At 48.2% G+C, this 27522-nt stretch overlaps 1 protein-coding gene and 1 long non-coding RNA gene across 3 annotated transcripts in view; one reads left to right on the top strand and one right to left on the bottom strand.

Annotated features, from left to right (window-relative positions):
- Window positions 1–23916, top strand: part of LOC141068522 (uncharacterized) — a 78567-nt gene extending 54651 nt beyond the window's left edge. The window contains exon 2 of the long non-coding RNA XR_012226495.1: window positions 23061–23916. This is a non-coding gene — a long non-coding RNA (uncharacterized lncRNA). The remainder of the gene's footprint in view (window positions 1–23060) is intronic.
- SLC35E4 (solute carrier family 35 member E4) lies at window positions 5077–16235 on the bottom strand. 2 transcript variants are annotated; one of them, XM_073558049.1, is made up of 3 exons: window positions 16055–16235; window positions 12669–13445; window positions 5077–8476 (listed from the first exon to the last, which is right to left on the bottom strand). In XM_073558049.1, the coding sequence occupies exons 2-3, from the start codon at window positions 13300–13302 to the stop codon at window positions 8055–8057; spliced, it is 1056 nt and encodes a 351-aa protein (XP_073414150.1). In that variant the 5' UTR covers window positions 13303–13445; window positions 16055–16235; the 3' UTR covers window positions 5077–8054. The 2 variants fall into 2 exon arrangements, with proteins under 2 accessions (XP_073414150.1, XP_073414157.1); XM_073558056.1 differs by lacking the exon at window positions 16055–16235 and adding an exon at window positions 14536–14955.
- Window positions 23917–27522: the final 3606 nt, after the last annotated feature.

The following is a 27522-nucleotide window of genomic DNA, read 5'->3' on the forward strand; positions in this document are numbered from 1 at the left end:
TTTTCACTTCACAGGTGTGTCCTGTCAGGTATAATAAGTGGGATTTCTTGCCTTATAAATGGGGTTGGGACCATCAGTTGTGTTGTGCAGAAGTCTGGTGGATACACAGCTGATAGTCCTACTGAATAGACTGTTAGAATTTGTATTATGGCAAGAAAAAAGCAGCTAAGTAAAGAAAAACGAGTGGCCATCATTACTGTAAGAAATGAAGGTCAGTCAGTCCGAAAAATTGGGAAAACTTTGAAAGTGTCCCCAAGTGCAGTAGCAAAAACCATCAAGCGCTACAAAGAAACTGGCTCACATGAGGACCGCCCCAGGAAAGGAAGACCAAGAGTTACCTCTGCTGCAGAGGATAAGTTCATCCGAGTCACCAGCCTCAGAAATCGCAGGTTAACAGCAGCTCACATTAGAGACCAGGTCAATGCTACACAGAGTTCTAGCAGCAGACACATCTCTACAACAACTGTTAAGAGGAGACTTTGTGCAGCAGGCCTTCATGGTAAAATAGCTGCTATGAAACCACTGCTAATGACAGGCAACAAGCAGAAGAGACTTCTTTGGGCATAAGAACACAAGGAATGGACATTAGATCAGTGGAAATCTGTGCTTTGGTCTGATGAGTCCAAATTTGAGATCTTTGGTTCCAACCACCGTGTCTTTGTGCGACGCAGAAAAGGTGAACAGATGGACTCTACATGCCCGGTTCCCACCGTGAAGCATGGAGGAGGAGGTGTGATGGTGTGGGGGTGCTTTGCTAGTGACACTGTTGGGGATTTATTCAAAATTGAAGGCATACTGAACCAGCATGACTACCACAGCATCTTGCAGCGGCATGCTATTCCATCCGGTTTGCGTTTAGTTGGACCATCATTTATTTTTCAACAGGACAATGACCCCAAACACACCTCCAGGCTGTGTAAGGGTTATTTGACCAAGAAGGAGAGTGATGTGGTGCTACGCCAGATAACCTGGCATCCACAGTCACCAGACCTGAACCCAATCGAGATGGTTTGGGGTGAGCTGGACCGCAGAGTGAAGGCAAAAGGGCCAACAAGTGCTAAGCATCTCTGGGAACTCCTTCAAGACTGTTGGAAGACCATTTCCGGTGACTACCACTTGAAGCTCATCAAGAGAATGCCAAGAGTGTGCAAAGTAGTAATCAAAGCAAAAGGTGGCTACTTTGAAGAACCTAGAATATAAGACCTATTTTCAGTTGTTTCACACTTTTTTGCTAATTATATAATTCCACATGTGTTAATTCATAGTTTTGATGCCTTCAGAGTGAATCTACAATTTTCATAGTCATGAAAATAAAGAAAACTCTTTGAATGAGGTGTGTCCAAACTTTTGGTCTGTACTGTAGGTGACAACTAGGGACAAGGTATCCTGACGGCGGCAGGGGGAAGGACCCGCATAGGGCATTAGGGAAGTGCAGGGACAGGCTCAGGTTTTGAGTGGTGCAACCATCCCTCATACCCTTATGGTAGGGCCTTCCTCCCCCCTTATTCCAGCCCGGTTGTATTAGAATTGTGCCATCCGTTGACCAACCACCCGTTGGGTCGTGTCACGCCGTGACTGTTACTCCGTGACAACTACTTTTTGTCTCATGGTTTCCCTACCCATATCCTCCATACATACCAATGATTGATCATGTACACCTGATATATTGGGTATATACAATATAACTTTGTATTGCAACTTATTTATCACAGGTCCCAGGGAAGGTGAAATATATGATATTATTTGTTCCATAGGTATTGTTAGAGTACCTTTAAAGCCAGTTTTGTTTATGGCTTTTGTGTTTTGTTCTAATATTAACATCAGTCTACATTATACACTGCTCAAAAAAATAAAGGGAACACTTAAGCAGCAGAATAAAACTCCAAGTAAATCAAACTTCTGTGAAATCAAACTGTCCACTTAGGAAGTTACACTGATTGACAATCAATTTCACATGCTGTTGTGCAAATGGAATAGACAACAGATGGAAATTATTGGCAATTATCAAGACACCCTCAATAAAGGAGTGGTTCTGCATGTGGGGACCACAGATCACATCTCAGTACCAATGCTTTCTGGCTGATGGTTTGGTCACTTTTGAATGTTGGTTGTGCTTTCACACTTGTGGTAGCATGACACGGAATCTACAACCCACACAAGTGTCTCAGGTAGTGCAGCTCATCCAGGATGGCACATCAATGCGAGCTGTGGCAAGGTTTGCTGTGTCAGCGTAGTGTCCAGAGGTTGGAGGCGCTACCAGGAGACAGGCTAGTACACCAGGAGTCGTGGAGGGGACCATAGGAGGGCAACGACCCAGCATCAGGACCACTATCTCCACCTTTGTGCAAGGAGGAACAGGAGGATCACTGCCAGAGCCTTGCAAAATGACCTCCAGCAGGCCACAAATGTGCATGTGTCTGCACAAACGGTTAGAAACCGATTCCATGAGGATGAACTGAAGGCCCGACATCCACACATGGGGGTAGTGCTCACAGCAAAATGGGTGAATACATATATACAAGCCAATTTTTAGTTATTTGAACCCATAAATTTAATTTTTGCCTAGATTTTTCTCACTTCACCAACTTAGACTATTTAGTATCACACACACAAATCAGATTACACAAATATTTAAACACAGGTTGTAATGTAACAAAATAGGTAAACCGCCAAGAGGGGTGAATACTTTTGCAAACCAATGTATATTTCTCCTGAGATTGGTGTTGTATATGCATTATATATTTATCTTCTAATTTCTGACCATAAGCTTACAATCTCAGACTGATGGCATATCCACATACGGTATATCTATAGATATTTTGTATATTATTTTGGGTTTGGACCCATACCAATATACTGTATATGTTTTTTTGGGGGGTTTCATGCCTATTTATTGGATTGTGGACATTTTGCTTTTAATTGATTTCAATATGTGGCACACTATATTTCTATGGCGGTGTGCTTATTTTCACTGTAATTACCATAATTTCCCTCGGGATCCATAAAGTGTATCGTATCATAATGCACTTTTCTTTGCGGTATCTGTAGTCGGCTGAGTGGCGTCACAACCCGTATGAGCATTACATATAACATTAGACAGGGAGATCATTTTTAATATACGTTTGTTAACATTGTAGAAGGAAAGCTTTGGGGCAAATAATAAAAAAGTTATTGGACAAACCCTTCATAACACTGAGCATGTGTGTTCTCGTAATAGGCTATGGTCACACGATCAGTATTTGGTCAGTATTCTACCTCAGTATTTGTAAGCCAAAACCAGGAGTGGGTGATAAATCCAGAAGTGGTGACGTGTCTCTATTAGGCCATGTGCACACATTCAGTATTTGGTCAGTATTTTGCCTCAGTATCTGTAAGCCAAAACCAGGAGTGGGTGATAAATCCAGAAGTGGTGACGTGTCTCTATTAGGCCATGTGCACACATTCAGTATTTGGTCAGTATTTTGCCTCAGTATCTGTAAGCCAAAACCAGGAGTGGGTGATAAATCCAGAAGTGGTGACGTGTCTCTATTGTACATTTCCTCTGACCGTTCCTCTCCTGGCTTTGGCTTACAGATACTGAGATAAAATACTGACCAAATACTGATAGTGAGAGCGTGGCCCCTAAGATCAATTTTCACATATATACATTTATTGTTTGGATTAATTGCAAGGAATATAGGCATATATGAGGTAGTCAGCTGAGGTCAGGAGGCCCAGAGGTCGGGTCGAATGCTGCAGTCTGAGCACGTCTGTGGTTGACCGACACATGAAGCTGTCCTAATAGTGACTACTCACTACTTGTTCGTGGATGTCCAAATTGGCCCCTAGGCTTGATGAGAGGGCAGTGGATGTCTAGTCTGGTTACATTATCACTTTTGTGATACTAGAAAGTGAAAAATCCAGCACTCTGTTAGATTAAAATTGATTTTAGTTGAGGAGGGAATGCTGGATTTTTCACTTTTTTGCATCGTGCGGAGTCTGCAAGAGCCATTCTCAACTTTGGCTTATATAGATATCAACCAACCCATGTATTACCTACAAAGGTGCTAATAGGGCATATACATAGTGATGAGCGAGCGTGCTCGTGTACAAATAGAGTACCTTCGGCATGATGGAATACTGTGTTCGAGTTGCCGTGGTTGCTCAACATATGTTGTGGCTGTCGAACAGCTGCGAGGACTTGTACATAGTGTTCAAGCACACCGTAGACCCTCTATTAGCACACAAGCGTGCTCGGATAACACCTTACCCGAGCACGCTCGCTCATCACTATGTATAAACAGGGATTGTCCTGATGAGACTGACGATCTTAAAAACTTTAGAGGTTTTTCCTACTATAACTGATTATAATGAGTGCAGACAGAAGAAAATCTTACTTTTTTTCTTCATATTTTCAGAACTTTATGCTACTTTCCATCCCGTAAGAGACACATACATAGTTTTGAACATAGTAACATAGTTTTGAAGGCTGAAGGAAGACCTTATGTCCATCTAGTTCAGCCTATTTTTAGTGCAGCTGTTCTGCATTGTTGATCCTGGGGAAGGCAAAAAACCCACAGAGTAGAAGCAAATTTTCTCCATAGGGAAAAAAATTCCTTCCCCTAAGCTGGGTCAACCATCTACTTATAATATTCTGTTATTTGTAACCTTCTATACTGTTACTCACAAGAAAAGCATCCATTCCTTTCTTAAATTCATTCAGTGAGTTGGCCATCACCACTTCCTCGGGAAGAGAATTCCAGAGCCTCACTGCTCTTACCGTGAAGAACCCTCTTCTATGCTGGTGCAGAAATTGTCTTTCCTCCAAACGAAGAGAATGCCCCCTTGTTCTTGTCACAGTCCTTGGTACAAACAGTTCATTGGAGAGATCTCTGTATTGCCCTCTGATATACTTGTACATATATATTAGGTCTCCCCTAAGTCTTCTCTTTTCTAGAGTAAATAGACCTAATTTTGATAACCTTTCTGGGTATTGTAGTGAACCAACTCCATTTATCATTTTAGTAGCCCGCCTTTGAACCCTTTCAAGTTCAGTAATGTCTTTCTTGAGCACCGGCGTCCAAAATTGCACACGAAGACACGAAAACGATATTCTTTTATATGTGAGATGGCTTAAAGAACAAAGACATAAATGTTTCAGGCGCGTCTCCAGATAATAAATAAGATATTTACTGAATACTGATGACAGTAAACTGAAGATGGATCTTAATCCATTGTCCTAAATACAATTACACTGATAAATCTATTCCACAGAAACTTCAATTACAACCGGATGCCTAATAATAAAATAGATCATTGCATTTTCCTATCAAGAATAATCAAAGTTCATTAATTTATACCTGGATGACAAAATGAGACATAAGGCAAGAACATAAGACAGTAACGTTAGCGTGGGGCAAATGATTGTGCTGATACATTGAGGACAGTGCTCAATGGGATTACATCGAAATATCTCCCATGTATATACAAAATATAGGATATAGTCAGGCATAAAGGTCTACAAATAATGTGACTTCAGCGTCACCAATAACATTTGCAAAAAAAATATAAATATATTTTGTATTTGTTCTGCTACTATTACCTTTTCTATGACTGTATCCACCCTGCACTAATGTACTGTGAATAGAATAAGGGCCTATAGAAATGCACATTGTGCTTTTACTTGTTCTGTAGCGCACTGTGTAATGGAAGCATTGCGACTTATATGGCAACGGGACAAAAAGTCACTTTCTCCCCATTCATGGGCCTCTTATACTGCCTGAAATCCCAGATCTAGCTAAAGGGGTTATCTGGGACTTTAGGCCAAGAACTAATGGGCAGGGAGTTGCTAACTACCTGCCTGTTGTGCCTGATCCTGATCCCTGCCAGCTCATAGTGGTCACAGACCGCTCCTGCCGGCAACCCAGTGGCTTCCGCTGACGTCACGTTGACAGGGCAGCGTCTTCTCTTCCACTTTGCTCTTGTCATGCTGATTGACAGCCAGCTCCCCGCTGCATAACTGCGGGGAGCCAGTTGTCAATCGTCATGACTTCTGCATCGACAGAGTAGACCAGAAGAGGAAGAGATGCATTGTTGAAGAGAGGTAGTAGAATCGCCGGCTGAGCCAGCAGAGATCGTCCCTTGCAGAACAGGCAGGTAGTTAGAAACTACCTAATTGTTTTTTCTTAGCCCCATTCACAAAGACAATAAAAGTCATGGAAAATGCCTTCAGGAAAACCAGTGACAACACTCCTCAAATGGAGCTGGTGGACATTGTTAAGGGAAATGTCACTGGCATATCTGATGGAGTCATTGTAATGGTCACTTGCTAGACAACAGTCCAAATATATTTGGGCCACTATTTAGCAAACTATATGGACAAAAGAAAAATTAAAAAGCAACTGATATAAGCCAATGACACTTTAAAAGTTTTGTGCAATCATGTTAGTCCAGTACACAATAAGTATATAGTTATTTTTTCCGGTAACCAGAAATACGGACCACTTCAAGTACGTGGTGTGGCGGCAACACTAAAATGTTCAGCACCCTTGTCCTGCTGATAGGCTGCCGTCTTCAGTGAGGGAGTGAGTGTCATAAGATTTACCAGCACTCACTGCTGAACATTTTAGTGTAGCCAGCAGCACAGAGTTAGGGTGGTCCATGGTGACGGTTACAGGATAAATCACTAATAGGGGGGTTCAAAAATGAGTCCTGCAGTCTAATAATTTTCTCATGAGAGTGTAGGCAAGCTTTAAGCTCCCCAATTCATATTATGAAGAAGGAGGTGACAGATGAAAGCGGGTCTATAATTGTAGGATCATTTTATACATATGGTTTGTTTGTTTGTAACCATGGAGACACATAAGCCTGCATAGCAGCTGCAGACACAAAATGGCAGGATAATTTAAAAGGTGTATTTGAAAAGTTTTATTTTAGGTGCACTGGAGTTATAAATAAAAAATGGATGCAAAAGTGCATATACATTTTACGTAATGGCATGTACAAGATAAAATCTTTCAGGTGCCCATATTTCAAGGGAATCTGTGACTATGTTTTGCTACCTCATCTGAGAGCAGCATGTTGTAGAAAAAGATACCCTTATTCCAGCGATGTATCCCTTAGATTACTGGGTGCAGCAGTTGTGACAAAATCAGAGTTTTTAGATGTAGCGTGTAGCAGAGCTCAGAAAGCTGCCCCCGCCCACACCACAGCTTTCTGTGCACGTTGTATATTGACAGTGAGCAACGAATCAGTGCTGGGGCAGAGTTGGACCAGGGGGCATGCGGAAGCTAGTCTGTAGTGATAATTTCCTGCTCATAAAACACTAACTGTATTTAAACAACAGCACACAGAGTAGTAAGTGACACTTCCCTGAAATCAGTGTCTTCGGGCCTTCCTCGTGTTGCCCTCATATTACATAGCTAAAACCTGCTGACAGATTCCCTCTAGAACCTTTCATGACTGTGGCTTTAAAAAAAAACAAAAAAACAAAACACAAACGATTACCTCCCTTTTACAACATACATTTTTTTCCATTTTTAAAAATATGATAATAATTGGCAATCTATGGTGGGAAGTAGGATCCATGGCAGCTTTCCTACCTAAGAACAGTAGTGTGTGTGCTATATTCAGAAACCACGGTCACACGTCTACAGTGTGACACATTTACTAGTTATGTAGTAAGGTAGACGACAGACGTATGTTCCTCAAGTCCCACCAGGGCAGCTGGCTAATATGTTTGGCTGTGTTCCAGGTATAATAACACGGTGTTCAGTAATGAACACTATTGCATGACGTACAAATAAGAAAATATATTATCCCTCTGAAAAAAACAGAGAAAACTAAAACGAGGAGCCAAAATTATATTAATATGTCGTTTTCTGAAAGAAACATTCCGTCACTGGTGCCCTCTAGATGTCCTGATAAAATCTTCAGGATGGTTTAGATGCCAGATTGACGTGGGTCTTTGTCCCGTCACACGGTTTCTTCGTGTTGGATCAGGCCATAAATACCAACAGAAGCCATTGTATTCCTTGACAGGATCTTCCTATGCGGCTTAGTAGGTAAGGAAGGATCTAGTCAGACTTCACACGCTTTTCTCTGGAGCCAATGTATCTAGCTATAAAGTCACAATTATGGTACATACACATTCCAGCCAAAGTAAGACCAATGCCCGTGTAACTGAGAATTGTCAAGTGGCTTCCAAAGACCACCCGGGACAGGACTAGGTTCCCAACCACATTTAGGTTTCCAAGTACATGAATGGTGACCGCAGACGTCAGTGTGATGACACAAAAGCCCGCAAGGTTGTATAGGACCGATCCCAAGCAGCTGAGAAGGATGAAGAGCCAGAGTCTACTGTCGCAGTCAGGTGGGCTCTCCCATGGCACCCCCCACTCCAGCAAGCCGGCAGCCAGGAGCAGGATACAGAAGCTAGGGATGGACATCAGGTACAGCAGTGTCACCGAATGGATGTTCTCATCTTTGAGAAGTAAACCTAAAATCAGAACAAGGCTTATTAGAAATGTACATGCAGATTAATAAAAAACAGAAACCTTCACAAAGATCACATCACAGCTTTCCCATATTAGCGAGGAATCCTGGAATCAACAGATATGTGATTCTACAATATATAAGATCTCGGCTTGCAGTCATTAAGCAGGAACAGTCATTGTCTATTTTCAGTGGAAAAAGGTATGTACTGGACATGTAATAGACCCACTGGAGCTCAGCATGTGACCGACGCAGCTCTGATGGCTGTACTGTGTCCGAAACCACCCGAGGATGCCTGTGACCATCACAAGATGCAGTAAGCAGTGAAGTGTGTCATTGAATAACGCCAATCAAAAAGCTTATATATTGGGAAATTGGAGAATATGTCATAAGGAAAAGAATATCCTTAATATGAACCTGGAATTAAGCTTTAAACCTTTCCTGACCAAAAAACGTGTCGCCACCAGGCAGGGACATAAGTAGCCAAGGATGGATGAAATACTCTGCAATCAGGTATCAACCGTTCAGGTGAATGGTGTTGAGGAACCCCAGGGTCCTCTGATACCTGTGGAAGGACATTTGAGCAGCGGGACTTACCTAAGGATTGTGGCCATGTTCAGGCCTTCATGGCAGCTGTGTATCCCAAATCTTCATGCTACTAGCTCCACATAGTTATGCACTGGTTTCAGGAACATAACAAAACATGTCCAATTTTCCTTGCTATCTGATCTCTAACATCTCTGGGACAAGGTAAATCGGCTGTTCAGAACACGTCAATACTGTACCTCCAGCTACCGTAATTTGCAGCAACTGGAAGATGCTATTTGTCAGCGTAGACCAATTCTTGTCCAGAATGATTTAAAGGGATTTTCTCAAGTTCTTAACTTGCTTTAATTAGTTAGATAGCATGAAAATAAACAAGTTTGTAATTGATTACTTTTTTCTATCCTCTGTTATTCTCCTACTGCAAGAGCTTTTATCTTTTACAGTGTACAGCTGGTTTCTATGGAGCCCGGCAGCAGTTACATTTCAGGAGAGAGGCTAACTCTTAACATACCAGTCTGTCACGCACAGTGCGGGAAGACTAAGCGCAAGACGAATGGATGAGGGGAAGGAAGCCCAAATGCTAGGGAAAGAAGGAGTGGAGACTCCTAGGCAGATCTATTAGCACCCTGCCTACCCTACCGTCTTTATATAGGTTCCACCAGAACCAGAGGAGGACACCTAAGCCCCGTATATCCCTAGAGCTAGGACCTGAATATGAAAAGGGTGATGAACACTGGGTCAGTCCCCACTGTCCACTAAAGACAAGAAGGGAGACAAACAAGGGGGAAGAGTTGTGTGCTGGTGCCCATGCCTTGTTATCAATATGTGTAACTCCAGGACAAACCACTAAGAGCTAAATGTGTTATAGCAGAATTTGTGCTGGGCTTTATAGTTCTACTAATACAATTCAACTCCACATCATCTCTGTCGCTCGAGGAGGAGAGTCAGCCCTGCCAGATACCATGAAGTGAGGAAACTGTAAGGAGACTGCATTGCTCCGAACCGCTCAAGAGACCACCTGAGAAGACCCCTTTAGGCACCAAGTGGGGTTTTTACTGCTGTTCTAAAGGGCAATGAAGGGGTAACACGTAACTAGGTGTGTGTCGCTAATAATGGCCACTCAGAAAATGAGCCCTTATTTTAAAGCCTGACTTGCTGGAAATATATATATATATATATATATATATAGTTAGATGCTTTTATAGCAATGTGTGATGGTATTTTGGCTTCCACATCATCTCCTAGCAACTAAAAAGAAAACAAAATACCGCACATACTGCTAATGATGGGAGTAATTCCAGTGATTCATAGAAATTATACATAATGGTTACATTACACAATGTTTTACTTTACAACCTGTTGAACAACCACAGCTCGGACTCTAGCTCGCTCCGCAGATGCTTGCCTTTACATGCTTCCCATTGATTATGAGCACTATCATGTTATCATTTACATTTATTGTCAATAGATATTCTAGGTCCTGCGGCCATACCACCGATTGTCAGGCTATATGCACACGTGCGGCATTGCTGCGGAAATTTCCGCGGCAATTCCGCAACTCCCTGCCGTGGGAAATTAGCTTGCAGAATGCTAGCGTTTTCCAAGATATCTGTAGCATCGCTTGGAAAACTGATTGACAGGTTGGTCACACTTGACAAACATAGTGTTTGACAAGTGTGAGCAACTTTTTACTATTGAGGCCGCCTATGCCACAAGACACATAGTCGCGGGGACTTGAGCATATTATCCGAGCACGCCAAGGACACTCGGTTAGCACAAGAGCTCGTATAACACCTTATCCGACCACACTTGCTCATCACTAATGTTAGGGCATGTTGTTTTACTTTGACAGAAGAGAGGAGGAACAGATTTGGATAATAGCAACTAGTGGAGATGAAGTTGGCTCATACCGTCAGTGATTTAGGGTGTGAGGTCAAAGTAGTACTATAAATAAGACTGAAATATGAAAAAAATCACCTCAATTATATAGTGTTGTGCAATGTTAAAAAATGAGGAAAGGACCAGCGTCCAGAAAATAAAATCAGCATATTTTTTCCCCAAAGATTAAACATATCCCACATGGTTCCACAAAAACAGGAGACAACATACTCACGCGTTTCAGGCACAACTAGTCATAGCATAAAAACAGGTACACAAACAGCGGTTTAATCGCTTTCCTAATGAAGTCACGTGCTAAGCAAATTAATCCATTAATCACACTTGATAAATCATTGATTGAACACTTCACAAAATTACTGAGATGCCAGAGACGGAAGAGAAGAAAAAGCGACAACTCATGCCGAATGAATGCAGATGCCTCCGCATGCGTCTTTTTGATGGTGCGGAGACCTGTGCAAAACGCAACGTGTTGCATTTTTGCGCACTCGCTGCACCGTCAAGAAGACGCATGCGGAGGCATCTGCATTCATCAACACGGCCTGCATACTCAATGCTAAAGATAGGGTACGCAGACCGCATGCCGACAGAGGCGGGGCTGAATGGAGGAGGTGCGGCCGGGGGAGGAGCTTCATTAAACTAGTCTAACAGAGTAGCAGCAGTTGTGTGCTGCACAACTAACCTAATTCTTCTCCAAACCAAAGTCTGTATATATTATATAATATATATATATGGTAAAAGCTTTGATGTTTCGGGCCCACAGTGAGCCCTAATACTAGTATACCCACTAGCACTGTGCCTGGGAACAATAGACTGGTATGGGTGACTTCACCCATCTGATATTGTTGGGCTGTCCTAAGGATAGGCCACCATTTTTAATGTCCAGAATAACCTTGCCATTAGACTGGAAAGCCCCTTTTTAACTAATAAAGAAGCAGCATGAAAGGACAGTTTATAATAAAAATGTTTTAACCCTAGTTTCATATTTTGAAAATTAGGCCAATTAACAAGAGATCAGTCAGATGTACAAAACCGGCTCCACAACTGCAGCCGAAGAGTGCAATCAGTGATCCTTCCCAACTAATCAGACGAGCGGTATCCTCTACTGCGCATTTACTGCAAGCTTCATCCAAGGCCTAGATGAGTAAGAAACACTCATTTTACCTTTCTGTATTCTCACCATAATGATGTATTACTTTTTTTAGATCCTCCTCCACCAGTGCAACAAGATGCTCCCCTGCTTGGCCACTGGTGAGTCAAAATATTAGTGTATAGAACTGTGATGTCCGATTCGATCTAGTTAAAGGGGTTGTCCACTACTCGGACAGCCCCATCTCAATCCTTATATTTCCCTCTTGTAAAATAATAACGCCTATTCTTACCTCCTGCGGTGTCGGCACTGGCTCTCCCAGGGATTGCGTGACATTGTTGTGTTTTGTGATCCCTGAGGTCAATCAGTGCTGGCTTCTCTCTCGCCTCCTTGGGACAAGTCACATATAGCTGGAGGAAGTGAGGGATGCTGCTGCTTTCTCACTTCTTCTGATTGGCTGTAGGGATCACGAGACATAACAATTTCTGCAATATTTGATATTGCATGCTCTGTAGTAAAAATGAGACCTAAACAGCGTCAAACATGACAACAGTGTCCAGAGACAACCTGTTTGCACAGGACTGACGTATCCACTTACACTTCCGCAGAAGAGATGACTGCTATACCGGGTACATATCGATATCTCGTGTTGGCAAGTACTTACTCTGTTGTATGGTTTTCAGCCCCCTGAGAAATGTTGATGCGAAAAGGTAGATGCATCCGGTCTGGTCAAATTGCACCTCTCCAATAATACTAAAACAAGCCCCCAGACATATGGGGATCATGGCAGTGTATTTAAGGGCATGGTGTTTGGTGCCCAGAAAAAGTTTCGAAAGAGCCAAGGTGAAAATAGGTGTAGTTGTGTAAATCATCTGTGCAAAGGAAAGCTGAACACAGCTTAGTCCGAGATTCCCAAAGGCAATGCTGGAACAGAAGGTGACACTCAGGAAGAACACTTTACACCGAGCTCCGGGATTCAGGGTCAGTTCATCGTCAGCGTTTACACGTATCAACCCAAACCTGAGGATGGGGTAGTCCAGCAGGATGGCAGTGAGCATGTGAAGCGATGACAGTAACAACGGGTACTTAAAGTTGTAAACGGCAAATATCCATTTGTTAAGACTAGAGATGGTGGTCCCTGTTATCAGCCAGGTAAGTATGGCAGCGATGAGATACAGTCTGCTGGTAACGCGTTCCTGGGGGGCTTCGTCAGGCTTGGGATGCATGAGGGAAGCAGGAGACGTTCTATCAGAAGTTTCCATTTCATCCTCATCTTTCCTGCTGGGTGCTAAACACATCGAATGTTTTGGCAATATTCCTCAATGGACTTTTTCCTGTTGTAAGTGCATGGTCTTAACGTGGATCCGCTGACATATTTGCTCCTCATATACTCTCCGGCTTTCCAGGATTATTCTTTTTCTTAGTCTTGAAGAATTCTGAGCTAGAAATTAATAAATATATATTATTAATACAACAAACACACAGTACAGATAACAAATACACACGACCCACATAAAATGCACAATACACGCAACAAATACACTGTATACACATGAAATACACTATACACGCAACAACTACACAATAAAAACAACAAATACACTGTACATACTACAAATACACTATACACACACAACAAATACACTGTACACACAACAAATACACTATACATACTACAAATACACTATACATACTACAAATACACTATACATACTACAAATACACTATACATACTACAAATACACTATACATACTACAAATACACTATACATACTACAAATACACTATACATACTACAAATACACTATACATACTACAAATACACTATACATACTACAAATACACTATACACGCGTGAAATGCACAATATACTTAACAAATACACTATACATGCAACAAATATACAATAAACACAACAGATACACTGTATATACTACAAATACACTATTCGTGCAACAAATACAATGTACACACTATAAATACACACAACAGACACAAAACCTAAGATAAAAACAAACCGAGCAAATATCATGCAGTAAATAAATAGCAAATGTGTATGAAAATATAGGGTATTTAGTTAGACTATAAGACAACAAATACACAATAGGGTCAGCAAACAGACAATACAAACAAGGCCCATACAGTAAGGTCACAAAAAAAAAACAATACAGAGTACACATGATATACGGAGAACAATTGCACAATACACACAACAAGCACACAAGAAAGACCATGAGCACAATACAGAGAACACAAGAACAACAAATACACAATAAAGACAATCACACACGGACAGCAAACGCACAAAATGAACGACAAAAACCAAACACAATATAAAAAAACACAACACACACAATGTGGAGAAGATATGGCAGGCTGACACAGGGTGTACTGAGACTGATAAAAAGCAATAAACAAACCAACTTTAATGACAATTGATGGAAGCAGGTGTAAGTTACTGATGTGCTGACAGCCAGAGTCCAACAGACAGTGTGACCGATCATTACACCCAAGGTCCTGGAGTCACCTACCTCCTTGTGGGGCTGTAGATCGAACAGCTGTCAGTCAGCCATGGTTCACCTTCACATGATCTCTACTCAGCCTCAGTGTACCCCTAGGTGCTGAGCCTGCTGTGTGGCCCCCTGTGTGCTGAGCCTGCTGTGTGGCCCCCTGTGTGCTGAGCCTGCTGTGTGGCCCCCTGTGTGCTGAGCCTGCTGTGTGATCCCTGTGTGCTGAGCCTGCTGTGTGATCCCTGTGTGCTGAGCCTGCTGTGTGGCCCCCTGTGTGCTGAGCGGCCCCCTGGGTGCTGAGCCTGCTGTGTGGCCCCCTGTGTGCTGAGCGGCCCCCTGGGTGCTGAGCCTGCTGTGTGGCCCCCTGTGTGCTGAGCCTGCTGTGTGGCCCCCTGTGTGCTGAGCCTGCTGTGTGGCCCCCTGTGTGCTGAGCCTGCTGTGTGGCCCCCTGTGTGCTGAGCCTGCTGTGTGGCCCCCTGTGTGCTGAGCCTGCTGTGTGGCCCCCTGTGTGCTGAGCCTGCTGTGTGGCCCCCTGTGTGCTGAGCCTGCTGTGTGGCCCCCTGTGTGCTGAGCCTGCTGTGTGGCCCCCTGGGTGCTGAGCCTGCTGTGTGGCCCCCTGGGTGCTGAGCGGCCCCCTGGGTGCTGAGCCTGCTGTGTGGCCCCCCTGGGTGCTGAGCCTGCTGTGTGGCCCCCCTGGGTGCTGAGCCTGCTGTGTGGCCCCCCTGGGTGCTGAGCCTGCTGTGTGGCCCCCCTGGGTGCTGAGCCTGCTGTGTGGCCCCCCTGGGTGCTGAGCCTGCTGTGTGGCCCCCTGGGTGCTGAGCCTGCTGTGTGGCCCCCCTGGGTGCTGAGCCTGCTGTGTGGCCCCCCTGGGTGCTGAGCCTGCTGTGTGGCCCCCCTGGGTGCTGAGCCTGCTGTGTGGCCCCCCTGGGTGCTGAGCCTGCTGTGTGGCCCCCCTGGGTGCTGAGCCTGCTGTGTGGCCCCCCTGGGTGCTGAGCCTGCTGTGTGGCCCCCCTGGGTGCTGAGCCTGCTGTGTGGCCCCCCTGGGTGCTGAGCCTGCTGTGTGGCCCCCCTGGGTGCTGAGCCTGCTGTGTGGCCCCCTGGGTGCTGAGCCTGCTGTGTGGCCCCCTGGGTGCTGAGCCTGCTGTGTGGCCCCCTGTGTGCTGAGCCTGCTGTGTGGCCTCCTGTGTGCTGAGCCTGCTGTGTGGCCCCCTGTGTGCTGAGCCTGCTGTGTGGCCCCCTGTGTGCTGAGCCTGCTGTGTGGCCCCCTGGGTGCTGAGCCTGCTGTGTGGCCCCCTGGGTGCTGAGCCTGCTGTGTGGCCCCCTGTGTGCTGAGCCTGCTGTGTGGCCCCCTGTGTGCTGAGCCTGCTGTGTGGCCTCCTGTGTGCTGAGCCTGCTGTGTGGCCCCCTGTGTGCTGAGCCTGCTGTGTGCTGAGCCTGCTGTGTGGCCCCCTGAGTGCTGAGCCTGTGTGATCCCTGTGTGCTGAGCCTGTGTGATCCCTGTGTGCTGAGCCTGTGTGTCAGCAGAGTGTAAACATCTGACCTGATGATGATGATGAGAGCCGCCTCCTCCTCCTCGGGATCCTGCACACTGCAGCCCGGCTCATTCACAAGCAGACACCTCACGGTAAATGCTAGACTGTATGGGCTCCTTCCAGGTGTGATGTCAGCTCTGGGGGCGTGTCATTACCAGGGGGGCGTGTTCTGACAGCAAAGGCAGGAAGAGAAGACGCCATTACACGTGTCTGCCGTCTGGTGCAGGGAGAGAAGCCTCCATTACATACTGTCTTAGCTGTCTCTATGGTGCCGGCGTCTGTGAGCAGTGTGGAGTTAGGTCAGCAGCGTCGGTGACAGGCAGGAGGGTTTATTAACAGGTTGGTGTTTTCTTAGATGTTTGGTTGATGGGGCTGATACTTGGGGCTAACTAGTGGGATTTGGGGGCTTACCTGGGAGCTGTCGGGTTCCCGGAGGGGAGGGGGAATTAATGCACGCTGGTGGGGTCTGGTTGGGTCGGGGGGGTTAATGCATGCTTACGGGCTCTATTTGGGTTCGTGGGGGGGGTGTTAATGCACGCTTACGGGGTCTGTTTAGGGTCTGGAGGGGTTAATGCTTGTGGGGTCTGCTTGGGCTCCCAGAGGGGTTAATGAATGCTTGCAAGGTCTATTTGGGGTCCGGGGGGTTAATGCATGCTTGTGGGGTCTGGTTGGGGGCTTGGGATATATAATGCACGCTTGTGGGGTCTGGTTGTACTTTGGGGGGGGGTTCTAATATTTGCTTGTGGGGCCTGTTTGGGGCAGGGGGGATGGGGGTTAATGCACGCTTACGGGTCTGGTGGGGTCCGGGGGGGTTAATGCATGCTTGTGGGGTCTGGTTGTACTTCGGGGGGTACTAATGCATGCTTCTGGGGTCTGTTTGGGGTGGGGGTTAATGCATGCTTACGGGTCTGGTGGGGTCCGGGGAGGGTTAATGCATGCTTGTGGGGTCTGGCTGTACTTTTGGGGGGGGGGGTTTAATGCATGCTTGTGGAGTATGTTTGGGGCAGGGGGTTAATCCACGCTTACGGTTCTGGTGGGGTCCGGGGGGGTTAATGCATGCTTCTGGGGTCTGGTTGGGGGTGGTGGGGTTAATGCACGCTTGTGGGGTCTGGTTGTACTTCGGGGGGTACTAATGCATGCTTCTGGAGTCTGTTTGGGGCAGGGCGTGGGGGTTAATGCACGCTTGTGGGGGCAGGGGGTGGGGGTTAATGCACGCTTGTGGGGGTCTGGTTGTACTTTGGGGGGTTTACTAATGCATTTTTGTGGGGTCTGGTTGGGGGTGGGGGTTAATGCACGCTTGTGGGGTCTGGTTGTACTTCGGGGGGTACTAATGCATGCATGTGAGGTCTGCTTTGGGCTCCCAGGGGGGTTATTGCACGCTTGCAGGGTCTGTTTTGTCCGGGGGGTGGGGGTTAATGCACACTTGTGGGGTCTGCTTGGGCTCCCAGGGGTGTTAAGGCTGGCTTGTGGGGTCTGCTTGGGTTGGGGGGGTTAATGCACGCTTGTGGGGTCTGGTTGGGTCCTGGGGGGGGTTAGTGCACGTCTGAGGGGTCTGGTTGGGTCTCCGGGGGGGGTGTTAATGCACGCTCCTGGGGTCTGGCTGGGTACAGGGTGTGTTAGTGCACGTTTGTGGTGTCTGGTAGTCCCGGGAGAGAGGGGTTAATGCACGTTTGTGGTGTCTGGTAGTCCCGGGAGAGAGGGGTTAATGCACGTTTGTGGTGTCTGGTAGTCCCGGGAGAGGGGGGTTGATGATGCACGCTTGTGGTGTCTGGTAGTCCCGGGAGAGGGGGGTTGATGATGCACGCTTGTGGTGTCTGGTAGTCCCGGGAGAGGGGGGTTGATGATGCACGCTTGTGGTGTCTGGTAGTCCCGGGAGAGGGGGGTTGATGATGCACGCTTGTGGTGTCTGGTAGTCCCGGGAGAGGGGGGTTGATGATGCACGCTTGTGGTGTCTGGTAGTCCCGGGAGAGGGGGGTTGATGATGCACGCTTGTGGTGTCTGGTAGTCCCGGGAGAGGGGGGTTGATGATGCACGCTTGTGGTGTCTGGTAGTCCCGGGAGAGGGGGGTTGATGATGCACGCTTGTGGTGTCTGGTAGTCCCGGGAGAGGGGGGTTGATGATGCACGCTTGTGGTGTCTGGTAGTCCCGGGAGAGGGGGGTTGATGATGCACGCTTGTGGTGTCTGGTAGTCCCGGGAGAGGGGGGTTGATGATGCACGCTTGTGGTGTCTGGTAGTCCCGGGAGAGGGGGGTTGATGATGCACGCTTGTGGTGTCTGGTAGTCCCGGGAGAGGGGGGTTGATGATGCACGCTTGTGGTGTCTGGTAGTCCCGGGAGAGGGGGGTTGATGATGCACGCTTGTGGTGTCTGGTAGTCCCGGGAGAGGGGGGTTGATGATGCACGCTTGTGGTGTCTGGTAGTCCCGGGAGAGGGGGGTTGATGATGCACGCTTGTGGTGTCTGGTAGTCCCGGGAGAGGGGGGTTGATGATGCACGCTTGTGGTGTCTGGTAGTCCCGGGAGAGGGGGGTTGATGATGCACGCTTGTGGTGTCTGGTAGTCCCGGGAGAGGGGGGTTGATGATGCACGCTTGTGGTGTCTGGTAGTCCCGGGAGAGGGGGGTTGATGATGCACGCTTGTGGTGTCTGGTAGTCCCGGGAGAGGGGGGTTGATGATGCACGCTTGTGGTGTCTGGTAGTCCCGGGAGAGGGGGGTTGATGATGCACGCTTGTGGTGTCTGGTAGTCCCGGGAGAGGGGGGTTGATGATGCACGCTTGTGGTGTCTGGTAGTCCCGGGAGAGGGGGGTTGATGATGCACGCTTGTGGTGTCTGGTAGTCCCGGGAGAGGGGGGTTGATGATGCACGCTTGTGGTGTCTGGTAGTCCCGGGAGAGGGGGGTTGATGATGCACGCTTGTGGTGTCTGGTAGTCCCGGGAGAGGGGGGTTGATGATGCACGCTTGTGGTGTCTGGTAGTCCCGGGAGCGGGGGGTTGATGATGCACGCTTGTGGTGTCTGGCAGTCCCGGGAGCGGGGGGTTGATGATGCACGCTTGTGGTGTCTGGCAGTCCCGGAGGGGGGGGTTGATGATGCACGCTTGTGGTGTCTGGCAGTCCCGGGAGCGGGGGGTTGATGATGCACGCTTGTGGTGTCTGGCAGTCCCGGGAGCGGGGGGTTGATGATGCACGCTTGTGGTGTCTGGCAGTCCCGGGAGCGGGGGGTTGATGATGCACGCTTGTGGTGTCTGGCAGTCCCGGGAGCGGGGGGTTGATGATGCACGCTTGTGGTGTCTGGCAGTCCCGGGAGCGGGGGGTTGATGATGCACGCTTGTGGTGTCTGGCAGTCCCGGGAGCGGGGGGTTGATGATGCACGCTTGTGGTGTCTGGCAGTCCCGGGAGCGGGGGGTTGATGATGCACGCTTGTGGTGTCTGGCAGTCCCGGGAGCGGGGGGTTGATGATGCACGCTTGTGGTGTCTGGCAGTCCCGGGAGCGGGGGGTTGATGATGCACGCTTGTGGTGTCTGGCAGTCCCGGGAGCGGGGGGTTGATGATGCACGCTTGTGGTGTCTGGCAGTCCCGGGAGCGGGGGGTTGATGATGCACGCTTGTGGTGTCTGGCGGTCCCGGGAGCGGGGGGTTGATGATGCACGCTAGTGGTGTCTGGCGGTCCCGGGAGCGGGGGGTTGATGATGCACGCTTGTGGTGTCTGGCGGTCCCGGGAGCGGGGGGTTGATGATGCACGCTTGTGGTGTCTGGCGGTCCCGGGAGCGGGGGGTTGATGATGCACGCTTGTGGTGTCTGGCGGTCCCGGGAGCGGGGGGTTGATGATGCACGCTTGTGGTGTCTGGCGGTCCCGGGAGCGGGGGGTTGATGATGCACGCTTGTGGTGTCTGGCGGTCCCGGGAGCGGGGGGTTGATGATGCACGCTTGTGGTGTCTGGCGGTCCCGGGAGCGGGGGGTTGATGATGCACGCTTGTGGTGTCTGGCGGTCCCGGGGGCGGGGGGTTGATGATGCACGCTTGTGGTGTCTGGCGGTCCCGGGGGCGGGGGGGTTGATGATGCACGCTTGTGGTGTCTGGCGGTCCCGGGGGCGGGGGGTTGATGATGCACGCTTGTGGTGTCTGGCGGTCCCGGGGGCGGGGGGTTGATGATGCACGCTTGTGGTGTCTGGCGGTCCCGGGGGCGGGGGGTTGATGATGCACGCTTGTGGTGTCTGGCGGTCCCGGGGGCGGGGGGTTGATGATGCACGCTTGTGGTGTCTGGCGGTCCCGGGGGCGGGGGGTTGATGATGCACGCTTGTGGTGTCTGGCGGTCCCGGGGGCGGGGGGTTGATGATGCACGCTTGTGGTGTCTGGCGGTCCCGGGGGCGGGGGGTTGATGATGCACGCTTGTGGTGTCTGGCGGTCCCGGGGGCGGGGGGTTGATGATGCACGCTTGTGGTGTCTGGCGGTCCCGGGAGCGGGGGGTTGATGATGCACGCTTGTGGTGTCTGGCGGTCCCGGGAGAGGGGGGTTGATGATGCACGCTTGGCGTGTCTGGCGGTCCCGGGAGAGGGGGGTTGATGATGCACGCTTGGCGTGTCTGGCGGTCCCGGGAGAGGGGGGTTAATGATGCATGCTTGTGGGGTCTGGTTGGGGGTTAATGCACGCTTGTGGGCTCTGGTTGTACTTCGGGGGGGTACTAATGCATGCTTGTGGGGTCTGCTTGGGCTCCCAGGAGGGTTAATGCACGCTTGCCGTGTCTGGTTGGGTCCCGGGGGGGTGTTAATGCACGCTTGCCGTGTCTGGTTGGGTCCCGGGGGGGTGTTAATGCACGCTTGCCGTGTCTGGTTGGGTCCCGGGGGGGTGTTAATGCACGCTTGCCGTGTCTGGTTGGGTCCCGGGGGGGGTTAATGCACGCTTGCCGTGTTTGGTTGGGTCCCGGGGGGAGGTTAATGCACACGCAGGGTTGGGTAGTCCTGGGGGGGGGGTTAATGCACGATTGTGTGTTCTGTTTGGGTCCTGGGGGGGTTAATGCACGTTTTTGAGGTCTGTTTGGGCTCCCGGGGGATTATTGCACGCTTGTGGGTTCTGTTTGGATTTCCGGCTGGATTAATGCATGCTTGTGGGGTCTGGGTGGGCACCTTACTGTGGGGGGGGATTAGTGCACGTTTTTGTGGTTTGGTTGGGCTCCAGGGGGGGTTAATGCATGCTTTTGGGGTCTAGTTGGGCCCTGGGGGGGTTAATGCACGTTTGCGGGGTCTGAGTGGACCCTGCATTAACCCACCCCAGAAGCCCACCAGATCCCACAAGCGCGGAGGGTTTAATTCACACTTGTGTGTCTGGTTGGGCTCACGGGGAGGGGGTTAATGCATGCGTTTGTGGTCTGGTGGGCTCCTTGGGGGTCTAATGCAGGGCCCAACCAGACCTCTCAAGCGTGCATTAACCCTTCCCCGGGGCCCTACCAGACCCCACAAGCATGCGTTAATCGACCCGCAGAAGCCCAACCAGACCCCACGAGCTTGCATTATCCCCAGTAGGGCCCCCCGGGGACAAACAGACCCCACAAGCGTGCATTAACTCCTCCTGGTCAGGTTGGGATCTTGGGACAGGGGGGGGATTTAATGCGCAATTGTGGTGTCTTGGGGACTTGATGCTAGGGCAACGGGGCCTGTCTGCATCTGTTGTGACTTGAAAGGGATGGATTGATTTTGGGGTAGGCGCTCGACTGGTAGGGCTTTTTGTTTGGGGAAGAGGTGCCATCTGGTGGGGGTTTATACTTTCGGGGGATGGACATCCGACGGGGGATGGACATCCGACAGGGGTTTATGATGGGGAAGCTGGACAACCGATGGGACTTATGCTGGGAGGGGGTGGACGTCCAATGAGGTTTATGCTGGGGAGGGGTCAGGGGTGGACGTCCGATGAGGTTTTATGCGGGGGGTGAATGTCCAATGATGGTTTTATGCTGGGAATGGCATCCAATAGGGGCTTAGGCTTAAGGGGGGTGGACGTCCGATGAAGGTTTATGCTGGGGGGGTGGACGTCCTATGGGGATTTATGCTGGGGTGGACGTCCGATGGGGGTTCATTCTGGGGGGTGGACGTCTGATAGGGTTTTATGCTTGTGGACGTCGGATGGGGGGCTTATGCTTGGGGGCGTGTGGACGTCGGATGGGGGCTTATGCTTGGGGGCGTATGGACGTCGAATGGGGGCTTATGCTTGGGGGCGTGTGGACGTCGGATGGGGGCTTATGCTTGGGGGCGTGTGGACGTCGGATGGGGGCTTATGCTTGGGGGCGTGTGGACGTCCGATGGGGGCTTATGCTTGGGGGCGTGTGGACGTCCGATGGGGGCTTGTGCGCTTGGGGGCGTGTGGACGTCCGATGGGGGCGTGTGGACGTCCGATGGGGGGTTTTGCTTGGGGGTGGAGGGTGCATGATGGGGATTTATGCTTGGGGGAAGGGGGCATTTGGGCTTTGATGGGTTTATCCTGTGGGGTCCACTGATTAGTGTGAGGTGGAGGTTTATGATTGGACGGGGGGGGGTTACCCTGTGTGGCCCTCTGGTTGGTGTGCGGGGTGGTTAATGCTTCATTGGGGCACACAAAAAGCTATGTTTGTATGCTGCTTATGCTAGAAGGGAACACTACTAACTGGCATGAAGCTAATCCGTTTTCGCTTAGTGTCAGTAGGAGGCAGACATGGGTCCGGACCACCCAGGCTGGTTTCTGCCTTACGTCTTGGTTTTTTTTTATTAATGATTTCCCTTTTTTCTCTCAGATATGGCTTTTAAGGGCGACAGAGTCGAGTTATCCCTCTGATCTCCCACCTAGAATTGTCACTACCATATCATCTGTGGTCTACGAGGCAGGGCCCTAACACATCAAGAGTGTTTGCGTTTTTCCGGCGGACAGTCCTTGCCACTAATCCCCTACCCTCTCGCCCCCCAGAGCCAGATAGAGTAGGGAGGGAAGACAAATCCATTACCTGCCAGTCGCCTGAAAGTCTGTGTAAAGGTTAGGATTTGAAATCTTCAGGACAGCTATATCCTACCAGGCAGTGAGGGGGCTCCATTAAAAAAATGAAGGGACAAGACAAATATGTCCTAGTTTTCCCCTGAGCAATATGGACATCTGGGGAAACCTTCCTATTCATGCGGCCTCCACGTTTGACAGAGGCTCCTGCGACCCTACTCTTAAAAATCCAGGCTCTTGTCTAGCCTCTGGTGGCTGGGCCACACCACCTGCGCCCTGAACAATCATTCACGCCAACTTTCTAGTGCTTCCTGCCCTTTACCTATCAGGGTAAGAGTACTTTTCTTCTGCAACAGAAGACTAAACTCCTGCTTCCCAAGAGGTGCACAGTCCAATTGTGGTTTCGGAAATGTTCAGTCCAAAAAAGCAACCAACAGGACAACTCTCCTACCCGCCAGGAAAAGAAACCTTCCTTCAGGCCCAACCCCCTCCTGGCGTCCACAAACCCATCAGCGCTGGTCTACTACGCCTGGATCTAGCAGACTCCCTTTGGCATGACGGGGTGTTCCCACCTTGGATGTCTCTCAGGGTTGGCTGCCGTCTCCTTCACTATTCAAGGCTGGTGGTATGATATCTGGTCCTAGACACCGGAAGCAGGCCATGGGGGGGCCGAGCCACAGACCCATCAGTCCTGCCCGCATGCACCAACATCATATTACGGTTGTACAATACATAGAAATGCATTGCATGAAACAAGCAAAATTTTTCAATGCAAAAAAATGCACTTTTATAAAATTAAAGGTTTCTATATATGTAAATGTTATTTAGCCAATATTTCTGTAAGTAAAAGTCTGAGATTTCTGTGGGAAATCTTAATTTGTTCCTCTTAAACTGGTTCTGAATGTAAATAAAACATTGCTCTGATTTGAGTCTCCATGTTGTAATTTAGCCTTTTATTTCATGCATGGACAAGCCCATGATGCATCTGTGTAAGGCCTCTTTCACACTTCAGTTTTTTGCATCAGTCAAGATCCGCCAAAAGGACGGATGGCGGATCCGTTTTAGTACTGATGCCAATGGATGTCACCCGTCCGTTTTTTTGACGGATCCGACAAATGAAGAATTTTAAAGGAATCGCGGCCTGGAAAAGGAGAGAGAGAGAGATTTTTTTTTTTTTTTTGTCCGGCAGCCAGAAAGAATTTCGGGTTAAATGAGTGTCTGGAGGATCCACCACAGAAAAAAACGTTGCAAGCTCCGTTTTGAAATCTTTGAGGATGGTGACGGACAGGAACTTTTGGCGGTTCTGCAAAAAAAACGGATGCAACGGACGTCAATCCGCCAATAATGGAAGTCAATGGGGAAAAAAAACGGATCCTCAAAAGAAAATTGCGGATCCGTTTTTTTTCAAAACCTGGCGGATTGTGACTGATTGTAAAAAACTGAAGTGTGAAAGAGGCCTAACACATGGAAGGTACTGTAATAACTGGGTTAGGCTAGTCTCACACCAACATATCTACACGCAGTGCACGGCGCCCCCTCCCGTCATCTACTATCGCACATCGCTGCATGCCATCTGCGCACCCTATCTTGAGCATAGGGTGCGCAGACTGCGCTAGTAGGATTTTGCGTGCGCTGCACTCTTTTGACGGTGCGCCGAGCGCCCCAAAATGCAACATGGTGCGCTCGGCGCACCGTCAAAAGGGCGCAGCGCACGCAAAATCCTACTAGCACAGTCTGTGCACCCTATGCTAAAGGTAGGGTGCGCAGATCGCATGCAGTGATGTGCGATAGTAGGAGATGACCGGAGGAGGCGGGGCTTAGTGGCGACGTGCGCTGCATGTAGATACACTAGTGTGAAACTAGCCTTACAGGTAAACCACTTTTGAGACAGTAAAGTTCACTTGTACAAGCTGCTTAGATGTAAGCCTGCCTAAAGGGAACACGTCACCAGGATTCCCCATAAAAACGATACAAACTGGTGTGCATGGAGCGTGTAAGCGCACATTCACACTGGCCAGTGAACAGAAAAAAAACACAAACATGACTGAATACCCTGCAGTAAATGGCATAGTGCATGAAAATAATATAGGGGATTTAGTTAACACGTTCTTTATTAAAAAAAAAGCCAAAGCCATCCCACCACTTCACTGTGACGTAATTGGGACAGCCCTAACTAATATTAAAAACCTTACCGCTTTGTCCTGTGACTTGCATGTGGATAAGGACTGAGAAGGATTAGGCCCAAATAGTGGACACAGGAATGGGAAACCACATCAATATATAAAGGGTTTTAATATTAGTTATCGCTGTCCCAATTAGGGTCACTGTGAAGTGGTAGGATGGCTTATGGCTTCTGCATTTTTTTTTTTTTAATTTGAGCGTGTTAACTAAGTACCTTATATTTTAATGCTTTATTGCTGTTCACTACAGGGTATTCAATCATTGTTTATGCGCCCCCCCGTATAAAGTACTGCCACCACCTGTATGTTGCCTTATACAGCATTCTAGAATGCTGTGTATATAGTACGACCACTACCTGTATACCCTCTATACGGCATTTTATAAAGCACGTCCACTATCTGAATGCCCTTATATATACACACAACATTCTAGAGTGCCAATCTGCATAAATTTGTTTTTTTTTTTTTTCTTATTAGATTTGCCCTTGGGGCAGCCCCATCCAATGGGCTTTGCTAGTCTTAATCCGGTGCCTCCTATCCTTTGAGTCGACGACGCGTCCTAAGTCCATCCACACAGTGTCTTCCATCGCGCTTCGGTTCAGACTTCTCTTTGTGCTTTGCAGTACTTTGCTTTGTGATCGGCAGGGCAGAGACGTGTTTCTGCACAGAAGTGTCATGGGGGAGGTTGTGTGGATGATGTAGGATGCATTATCCACGGGAAGGAGGACTGTACTGGGAGAAGAACAGTGACAAACATAATACCAGACCGCCCTGTAGGTGAGTATAAGATGTTCACATTTGCCTCAGACCACACATGAGGACGTTTCGAGACCGTGCCTCAGACCACACGTGAGGACGTTTCGAGACCGTGCCTCAGACCACACGTGAGGATGTTTCGAGACCGTGCCTCAGACCACACGTGAGGATGTTTCGAGACCGTGCCTCAGACCACACGTGAGGATGTTTCGAGACCGTGCCTCAGACCACACGTGAGGACGTTTCGAGACTGTACCCGCCAGACATCAGACCACATGGGAGAACATTCCTACGTTGTGCCTGTCATGCCTCAAAGTGGCACAGAAAGCAGAGTAGAAAGTTGGTCATTGTATTTTAACACCTTCATGACCAAGCCTATTTTGACCTTAATGACCAGGCCATTTTTTGCAATTATGACCAGTGTCCCTTTATGAGGTAATAACTCTGGAACACTTCCAACAGATCCTAGCGATTCTGAGATTATTTTTTCATGACATATTGGGCTTCATATTAGTGGTAAATTTAGGTCGATAATCTTTGCGTTTATTTGTGATAAAATCAGAAATTTGGCGAAAATTTTGTACATTTTGAATTTTTATTCTGTTAAACCAGAGACTTATGTGACACAAAATAGTTACAAAATAACATTTCCCACATGTCTACTTTACATCAGCACAATTTTGGAAACAATTTTTTTTTTTGTTAGGAAGTTAAAAGGGTTAAAAGTTGAACAGTGATTTCTCATTTTTACAACAAAATTTACAAAAAAAAAAAAATTTTTTTAGGGACCACCTCACATTTGAAGTCACTTTGAGGGGTCTGTATGGCAGAAAACACCCAAAAGTGACACCATTCTAAAAACTGCACCCCTCAAGCTACTCTAAACTACATTCAGGAAGATTAGTAACCCTTCAGGTGCTTCGCAGGAACTAAACCAACGTGGAAGGAAAAAATGGACATTTTAATTTTTCGAAAAAAAATTTTCTTTTAGCATCATTTTTTTTTTTTTTTATTTTCACATGGGCAACAGGATAAAATGGATCCTAAAATTTGTTGGGCAATATCTCCTGAGTACATGGATACCTTTTTGTGTGCACAGCAGTGCTCAGAAGGGAAGGAGCGCCATTTGACTTTTTGAATGGAAAATATGCTGGAATATTTAGCGGTTGCCATGTCGTGTTTGGAGAGCCCCTGTGTGCCTAAACATTGGAGCTCCCCCACAACTGACCCCATTTTGGAAACTAGACCCCCCAAGGAACTTATCTAGATGCATAGTGACCATTTTGAACCCCCAGGTGCTTCACAAATTGTTCCTTAAAAAAAATACTTTTTTAAACAAAAATTTTCCTTTAGCCTCAGTTTTTTCATTTTCACATGGGCAACAGGATAAAATGGATCCTAAAATTTGTTGGGCAATTTCTCCTGAGTGCACGGATACCTCATATGTGGTCATAAACCACTGTTTCGGTGCATAGAAGGGAAGGAGCGCCATTTGACTTTTTGAATGGAAAATTAGCTCCAATCGTTATTGGACGCCATGTCAAGTTTGGAGAGCCCCTGTGTGCCTAAACAGTGAAAACCCCCTACAAGTAAC

Source organism: Dendrobates tinctorius, unplaced genomic scaffold (assembly GCF_039654945.1).
Source record: "Dendrobates tinctorius isolate UK_male_01 unplaced genomic scaffold, ASM3965494v1 ptg000003l, whole genome shotgun sequence".
NCBI classification, from domain to species: Eukaryota; Metazoa; Chordata; class Amphibia; order Anura; family Dendrobatidae; genus Dendrobates; species Dendrobates tinctorius.